A 9,647-nucleotide genomic window follows, 5' to 3' on the forward strand; every position below is an offset into this window, starting at 1 on the left:
TGTGCACTGCGCAAAATGAGGAATGTCCACAGACGATATTCGTGTTTTGTGGATCCGCCTCTCTTGGACTTACCTAAGCCTACAATGATCAAAAATGTGCGCAAAGAGCTCCTATGTTTCCATTTAGAGTAGGTATAATACCACTTTAATTTAGAATGATCCCCATTTCTCAGCTCTATTGTTTGTATGTGCAATGTTGTGCAGCCATTTTTATTTTATCAGCCATGTTTGCTTGATGGATTTGCACCTGTGACTATGAATATGAATGTGCTAGTCTAAATTTTCCTGTAGTATATATTGAGGGTAGCGCCTCATTTAAACTAAGCAACGCCCATCTGCCTGGGGCTTCTGGTCAGAGTATAAATGTAGCTGGTTCCTACACCGCCCTGAAAATTGTAGGCTTAGGTAAGTCCAAGAGAGGCGGTAAATTACTGTTAGGTACCCATCTGCGAAAGCCACCTTGACATCTGGTAGATGGGCCTGACACAAGTTTGATAAAAAAATGTGCGCAAAGAGCTTCTATTTTTCCATTTAGAGTAGGTATAATACCACTTTAATTTAAAATAATCCCCATTTCTCAGCTCTATTGTTTATATGTGAAATGTTGTGCAGCCATTTTTTTTTATCAATCATGGTGCAATTGGAGTCCAGTGATTCAGTCTTCTGTTCCTTCCTTCCTCACTTTAGCTACCTAGCAAGTAAAACCGCTCTGACTTGGACTCTTCTGGTGACCTTCCTGATGCAAGCAGTCAGTTTCTAGATGTCTTAGAGCAGTGGTTCTTAACCTGGGTTCGATGAGTCAGTCTCGCGGGTTCGGCCGCCGGCCCTGGGGGGCCGCTTTGATAGGTGGCTGCCACAAGACAGAAAAATATTTATTTCCTGTTACTCAGACTCCTTTTGCGCCCACTGCGGCTCATGATCAGAAGAGCCGAGCGAGCGCAATGATTTTGCTTCCGCCAGCCGCCGGATGTGAGCGGCATATGACGACTAGTGATGAGCGGCAGGGGCAATATTCGAATTCGCGATACTTCGCGAATATTTGGGTGAATATTCGCCATATATTCGCGAATTCGCGAATTCATGATCTTCAGGCATTATTTTCTTGATTGCGAAAATTCGCATACAAATTTTCGCGATTAAAATTCGCAATTACGAATATTCGTGATCAACACTAATGACGACATGACGTCATATCCGGCAGCTGCGCGGCGGCGGATCTAGTGACTGCACAGCATGGTGGCGGCGGCGGCATCCTGTCCCTCCTGCACACAGACACCGGCATCACTGAGCTAAGCTGACCTGTTGTACTGCAGGTAAGAGTAAAGGGGCTTAGAGGACCTATTGTGTATTGTATATAAGGGGTCAGCATTGTATTGGAGGGGGGTTAGCAGTGTATTAGGGGAAGGGGGTTAGCAGTGTATTAGGCAAAGGAGGGATCATCAGTGTATTAGGGGAAGGGGGATCATCAGTGTATTATATAGTGGAGAGGGGGTGGGCAGTAATATATTAGGCGCAGTGACTTATGGGGCTGACATAGATTTTTTTTCCAGGGCTGCTTTGTATCCCCAGTCCGGCCCTGGAGGTCAAGACACACACCCGACTCGCCCCGCTTGTCCATCATTGGCTGCAGGTGATCACGCAACATCGCTTGGCCTATCCCTTCATACTAACTATGTCGAGCAAAAAAAGAAAGTGGTCGGACGAATATGTACAATATGGATTCACATGTATAACGGAACGTGATTGGAGTCAGCGTCCTAACTGTATGATTTGCAATGCCAAGTTGAGCAATTCTAGTCTAGCACCGGCAAAACTAAGAGAACACTTCCTTAAGCTGCATGGAGATGGAAAATACAAGAACACAACGCTCGCTGAATTCAAGGTGAGGAGAGGCAGATTTGATTAAAAGGCTAATCTGCCTGTTCTCGGCTTTGTACCCATCAACAAACCGATCCTCATAGCATCGTACGAAGTTGCTTACCTGATCGCAAAGCAGGGCAAACCCCACACCATTGGTGAAACACTCATAAAACCAGCTGTGTTGAAGATGGCGAATATCATGCTGGGAAAAGCGGCTGAAGTTAAGTTATCCCAAATTCCTCTTTCAAATGACACCATCAGCGACAGAATAGAGGACATGAGCAAAGACATCTTGGCTCAAATAGTTGCAGATCTGATTTCAAGCCCGGCAAAATTCAGCCTTCAACTCGACGAGACCACAGACGTCTCCAATCTAAGCCAGCTTGCAGTATTCGTGCGCTATGTGAAAGACGACGTGATAAAGGAAGAGTTTTTATTTTGTAAGCCTCTTACAACAACAACTAAGGCAGCCGATGTGAAGAAACTTGTGGATGACTTCTTCAAAGACAACAATCTTTCGTGGCATATGGTTTCTGCAGTTTGTTCGGATGGAGCTCCAGCCATGCTGGGAAGAAAGTCTGGTTTTGGTGCGCTAGTGAAAGCCGATGCACCACACATCATTGTTACGCATTGTATTCTTCATAGGCATGCATTGGCAACAAAAACCTTGCCTCCAAAACTGGCAGAAGTATTAAAAATTGTAGTAGAATGTGTGAACTATCTGCGAAATAGTGCTCTGAGGCACCGCATCTTCAGGGAGCTGTGTAAAGAAATGGGATCTGAATTTGAGGTACTTCTGTACCATTCCAACGTTCGGTGGTTATCCCGGGGACAGGTGTTGAATCGTGTTTTTGCCGTGCGTGTGGAATTAGCCCTGTTTTTGCAAGAGCACCAACATTGTCATGCAGATTGCTTCAAAGATTCTGCGTTCATTCTCATTTTAGCGTACATGACTGATATCTTTGCAGCTCTAAATCATCTCAATCAACAGATGCAGGGCGGTGGAGTCAACATCATCGAAGCGGAAGAAAACCTGAAGGCTTTTCAAAAAAAGCTACCGTTATGGAAACGACGAATAGAGAACGATAACTTCGCAAACTTTCCCCTGCTAGACGACTGTGTAAGTAAGATCGAAGATGTATCTGGAATCGGAGACATTTCTGTACCCACGGAACTGAAGCAAGCATTTGCCACACACTTAGATGAGCTTGCATACTTCCCTACAAGAGAGTCATATCCAGCAAGGGTGAGACAGCCGTTCACATTTAGTGTTGAGACAACAGATGTTAATGATGAATACCTCGATGAAATCATTGAACTTCAGCAGAGCCAGGTTCAACAGCAACTCTTCAGAACAACAACGCTCTCAACGTTTTGGTGTCAACAAATGGTAACGTACCCTGTTATTGCTAAGAAAGCTCTGGAGTTTTTCATACCGTTTGTTACAACATATCTTTGCGAGCAATCCTTTTCAAGGATGCTGGACATGCGAAAATGACATGAGAGTGGCACTTGCCAAGGTAAAGCTGCGCATTTCTGACCTGGTCTCTGAAAGACAACAGCAGAAGTCACACTGATTTGCAGTAAATATTCATTATTATGTTTTTATTTTTGTGTGAAAATCATGTTTTAATGGTTTTGTTCTTTGTTCTTTATGGTTTTGTTCTTTAATGGTTTTATTCACTTTGTGCACCTATGTATAAATATATACCTATGTTTTGAATTTGAAAAAATCATATTTAATTTTTCCAATTAAGAAGGGTTCGGTGAATGCGCATATGAAACTGGTGGGGTTCAGTACCTCCAACAAGGTTAAGAACCACTGTCTTAGAGGGTCTCTTACATCACCTGCGTTCCTCTCCAGACCACCCAAGGTGCATCACTGTCGTTCACTGGATCCTTGTCAACCTTGTCTCAGATCTTGTGGCATTTTCTTCAGGCTTGTTCTTCTGGGGATCCATGAGGTGCACTCAGAACACTGGAGAAGTACTTGACTCTCCCTTAGCCACCTCAGGGTTTCCTGGGGTTTCTGATGGCCATTTAGGAAGCTAGGCAAAATAGATTTGATCCCTTTGCTGCCTCGTCAAAATCAATTTCTCTCTTAGTTCCACAGGAGACAGACATTGTCAAGAGGGCTTGGGGGTTATGAATACCAGGTATGGATGTGAACATTAACAATGGTGGTACCCTTCACAGCGCAGAACAGAGCTTGGAAAAAAGAACATAAAGGCATCTGCCGATCTCTCCAAGGAACGCGCTAAGGCTACTATCACACTGGCGTTTTGTGCGGATCCGTCTTGTATCTGCACAGACGGATCCGCATGAATAATGCAAACGCTTCTATCCATTAATAACGGATCCGTTTGCATTATTTATTTTAAAAAAAAGTCTAAGTCCATTTTCAATTGCACCATATTGTGTCAGTGAAAAATGGATCCGTCCCCATTGACTTACATTGTAAGTCAGGACGGATCCGTTTGCCTCTGCATCGCCAGGCGGACACCAAAACGCTGCAAGCAGCGTTTTGGTGTCTGCCCCCAGGGCGGAATAGAGTCAGAACGGAGGCAAACTGATGCATTCTGAGCGGATCCTTATCCATTCAGAATGCATTGGGGCTGAACTGATCCGTGAGAGCCTTAAAACGGATCTCACAAGCGGACCCAGAAACGCCAGTGTGAAAGTAGCCTGACCCGAGGATTTACACTGTGACCCGCTCTTTTTTCAAACCCCAAGCCGCCGCTCCCGCCCGCGTGGGACGCCTCGTCACGGGCAGGTAGAGCAGGGCTGACAAGCATCACATCATCAGAGCGAGTAACGTAACAGCAACAGGTTGCAGCTGCACGAAGCACCTGTCTCTGTTTTTTTCTATACAAGCTGTTTAACGATATAATGCTTGCAATATGTACCTTTATATTGCCCATTTCTTAGCGGCATAGCAGTGTACAGGATAACGCATATAACCTGCATTGCCACAAAACTGATACAGAGCTACCAACTCAGGGGAAGTTTATATATATATATATATCTTGTAACTTTTTACTCCCAGCAAATCCGGATTAGTAATTATTTTCAGCTGCAATAGCTCCCCCTACTGGACAACAACGATAACTCCAAGACTTTAGCAGCATCTATTATGTGAATTTTTACTTTTTTATTTTTACTTTGCTTTATATCAAGTGGACCCACCATACCCTTGTTCTTTTTTCCCATTTTTATTTTCTCATTTTCTAAAACTGACTTTCCTCACAACAACGTTTTTATATTTATAATATTAATAAAATAATTTTTTACAGCAACATTTGGATTGTGATCATTATATGCTACCCCAGATATTTTGGGTGCTACCCACACTTATAGTCTAATTCACAATACAGTACATACATATCAGGGGAAATACACATGTGGAGATATAGACATATCACTTTACATACACTGTAGATACGTAGATGACACCACTTTAAAATATTTCTATACATAAATATACGGTATATATAGACATTCAACACCTATATAAGACACAGATATGGAGACATTACATACATATAAATACAGTTACATACACAGACATGTCATATTTCATTAACCTGGTACCTCTGATGCCTCAATGTTCTTTGTCGCTGTGTAAATACAAGGATAAAACCATTAATATATGTAAAGTACAATAAGGAGCAACAAAGGTTATGATATTAAGGGTTGTAACTGTAATTCATAGAACCCCATAGCAAAATAAGATTGGGCCCCTGCCATCTAGTGTTCGAAAATTAAACAAGCAGCAAAAATAGCAAAAATTCTAGGTAAGTATAACAGCACCATATATCAGAACACCCACAGTATATAGCAAAAAGCCACCATATTGTTCTGCCCCACAAAAAAGTACAATGTTCTTGCACCTGATTGGGCCCCTCAGCCCCATAGCAAGCACTATGGCTATAGTTACACCCATGGGTAAAATAATGGTGGACATGAGCCCCAGAAACAAACTTTTACACATATTGAAATAAAAAAAAGAAATGTAATAAGACCTAATAAAATGAGCAGTTACATTAGGGTCAGATATTTACAGTTTCGGTCAGATCAGTTATTTGTACCAAACAGAATGTTTTATGGAAATATTAGCGAACGGGTCCAATAACAATATACATTGATGTTTTTGTATTAGATCCGCAGTGTATTAACCTGAAGGTCTCCTATTCCAGTGAAGTTCCTCATGTTCTGCAGAATTCAGAATGGAGACGTGTGGAGGGGTTTATAATCTACATAAAACTTCACTCTGGGAAATACATTGATATTCGTGATAATGAACACATCTACGGTTTATACAGAAAACTCCTCTCCACATGGAGGGAAATGTTCTGTTCAGTATGGAGCCGTCTTGTATTTTCTGACCCTTCATGGAGACATGTGAGAAGATGACATCAGTGAGGGTCTGGGCACTGGGGGCCCCACCGGCTCATAGCTCAGAGATAGCTTCTTACTATTGTCCGCCTCTCTATTGACTTGACAGTGGAGCTCGTCATGAAGTTAGAGCAGTTGATCGGGTGATGGAGGTAGAGAAGCCGAGCCCAAATGTGGTCAATGTTATTAGCTGTAAGACTGTGTTCACATGACACTAGTGGCATCAGTGTGACCTACATGACGGGAGATCTTCCTGACATACTCCTCTGGTGCAAAGAGCTTTTAATGTTCATATAGTAGGTATAGCAGTAATGCAATTTACATTTATTTCTGTTTTCAGTGTTTGCATGTGTCTTTGCGCATGACAGTGTGCTGCTACTTGTAGTCCTTGTTTGCTTTTACATTGCAGCCATGGCAGTGTGCATCTGAACCCCTTTCTCATGTTTTGGAGGTGCTGGTCTAACTTTGTTTTTTGCATTATACACGTCTGGTCTCTAATGTATGCAGCGCTATGCCTTAAAGATGCATATACCACCTATAGGCCACCATTGTAAAAAACTATGGGGGAGATTTATCAAACTGGCGTAAAGTAGAACTGGCTTAGTTGCCCATAGCAACCAATCAGATTCCACCTTTCATTTTCCAAATGAGCTGTCCAAAATAAAAGGTGGAATATGATTGGCTGCTGTGGGCAACTAAGCCAGTGCTACTTTATACCAATTTGATCAAATGATGGTCCAGTCAGTGTCTGAATGCAGGTGACACCCTACTATACAGCAGGAAAAGAGCCATACTGTCTATACTGACTATACATGGAAGCCACTCGGGCCATGGGTGTCTATACACAATTTGGTGGATGCACTAGGAGCATTTCCGGAGCATATACTGAATAATGGCGGCCTATGCCTTCATCTTCTGATGGACTGAAATAAAAGGCAGAGCCGATACCATTTATTTAATGGTAAAAAAATAAAATAAGAACACCAGGTTTCCACTTCTGTAACTCTGTAGAAAAGCCTGACAGCTGATGACATCATCGGCCGTCATACAAACCCCAGTGAAATCAGTGTGCACATTAATGAACAGTTATATTTGCTATATAATGTAGAGAGAAGCTCCCGTGACCAGTCCAAAGAATAAGGCTACGTCTACACGACCACATTTATCTTGCGACATTTTTTTGCACTAATGTCGCGCGACAATGTTTTATAATGGCAGTCTATGGTGTTGCACTGCAACATGCTGCGACTGCGACGCAACAGTCGCAGAAAATCCATTCGAGATGGATTTTTCTGAGACTGTTGCATCGCAGTCGCAGCATGTTGAATGTTGCAGTGCGACACAATAGACTGCCATTATAAAAATTGTTGCGCGACATTAGTGCAACAAAATGTTGCGCTACAAATGTTGCAGTGGAGTCGCGCGACAAATGTCGTGCGACTCCACTGTACCTAGCCTTATACTGGACATTTATTACCAGCCCCCCATCCTCTATTATCAGTTATGTCCTGTCTGATGAGCAGCCATTTCTTCATCTCTTCCTCCTTATGATCAGCTCCTGGCCTCTTACCTCAGAGATCGCACAGTTACAAGAAGAAAGCTCCGAAGATGCCAAAGAAGTCACCATAAAGTGATCTCCGCACTGAGCAGAGCCGAGCGCATAGACGTCCATCTCCCCTCATCACTGACCAGTAACTGACTGCAGCCAACTGACGGCTTGTTGTTTTCAAATTCACATCCAGCAATCCGATTGGTTGCATCAGTTACCATGGTGACATATACAGCTGAAGATTTAAAGAGACATGACACCTATACATGAGACTAGAGCCATTCTTTTATTAATCTTCTTATCATTTACAGTCCTCTCTGGAGGCAGCCATGCTGTACTATCAGTGCGCTTTTCAATTAGAAATGCAGAAATGACATATTTTTGTTCTGCTCTTATTATCAGGTTTAGGATCTTAATATTATATGAGTGAAATGATGATAGATGTTCAAAAATCCAGTGATGCAGGAACGCTCCCATCCACCAATTGTCACATGGTCGAAGTTATTATCAAGAAGATGGGGGCGGCATTGTCCTCTGTATATGTTGTCCTCTGGATGTTGACTGCTGCTCATACAGTTATCCCCAGATTCAAAAAGTCTAACTCTTCATTTATATCAATATCTGGGGGGTGTCAAGAGATCAATTATATCATGAACATGGAAATCAATCACCAGAGACTTATCCTTATATATGTATATGACTGTGGATATTGGCAAGACTGTTGTAGTCGAGCTGATGGTTGACAGTGAATGGACCACTACACAACCGGATGTGAATATATGATGATTGCTGTTTTTTTTTTGTTTCAAGACAACGCGTTTCAGAATACAAAGGACCCCTTTATCAAGTCTAATATATATATATATATATATATATATATATATAGCGACACAGTAAGAGGTTTGGTCTGGGAAAACAGGTATTTTCCTCCCAGCATGTGCTGTTGGGCTGATTTACAGCCAGGTGAGGTCAAATACCGGACCGGATTTGAAATGCCGGTCTGGGTTTTGGCAGCACCTGGCTGTCCTTAAATAGGCAGCTGGGCTCAGAAGCCATGTCTCTGTTTTGGGATCTGGGAGCCTTGTCTCTGTATGAAGGCTTGCTACCTGTTTGGCGTGAAAACAGGTTGGTGCTGCTATCAGCAAGGACTCTTTGAGGCAGAAATGTTGCATGGTGTGAATTACCACCAACACCGCAAGGTGACTTTTTGTTTGAATATGACTGCTTGTTTTGTCACTTGCCTAAAGTGTGAATAAAACTGAACTGTTAAACCAGCTGTATTGCAACCAGTGCCCCACGACAAAATGGTCATCGTGATGCCCCTCATGGAGGCTAATCTGCAGCAGCGAGAGACAAACCTGCAGCAACGCGAGGCTAATAAGCAGCAGCAGGAGACTAACCAGTTGCTGCTACAACAAGTGATGGCTTTGCAGACAGCAGGACCAACTCCCAGCGTCCATGATGCCCGGAAAGCAGTCCATTCCGCGATTCCTAAGATGACCCCCGCAGACGACATCAAAATCAGCCTGGCGATGTACGAGAAAGTGAGCTGAGATCGCCGCTCCATTCCTGGCATCCAATTCCCAGCGGGTGTATTTCAACTTGCCAGACAATCAAGCCGACTACCAAAAAGTAAAGGATGAGATTTTGGCAAGACTGGGGGTGAATGTGTTGGTCTGGGCCCAGCGGGTACATCAGTGGGGGGTTTAAGCCGGCTGAGCCTGCGAGGATCCAGTATTATGACTTACTCCACCTCTTGCAAAAGTGGCTACAGCCTGATGTGCTGAGTCCCTTGGCTTTGATGGATAGACTATTAGCCGATGTGTTCTGGAGGGTTTTGCCA

General features: G+C 43.1%; 1 protein-coding gene across 1 annotated transcript; it reads left to right on the top strand.

The window, feature by feature from the left end:
* The first annotated feature begins 2,047 nt into the window (after positions 1-2,047).
* On the top strand, positions 2,048-3,358 carry LOC122935492 (protein ZBED8-like). Its single transcript, XM_044291256.1, has one exon. It carries the CDS (start codon positions 2,048-2,050, stop codon positions 3,356-3,358), a length of 1,311 nt encoding a protein of 436 aa, XP_044147191.1.
* Positions 3,359-9,647: the final 6,289 nt, after the last annotated feature.

Source organism: Bufo gargarizans, chromosome 4 (assembly GCF_014858855.1).
Source record: "Bufo gargarizans isolate SCDJY-AF-19 chromosome 4, ASM1485885v1, whole genome shotgun sequence".
NCBI classification, from domain to species: Eukaryota; Metazoa; Chordata; class Amphibia; order Anura; family Bufonidae; genus Bufo; species Bufo gargarizans.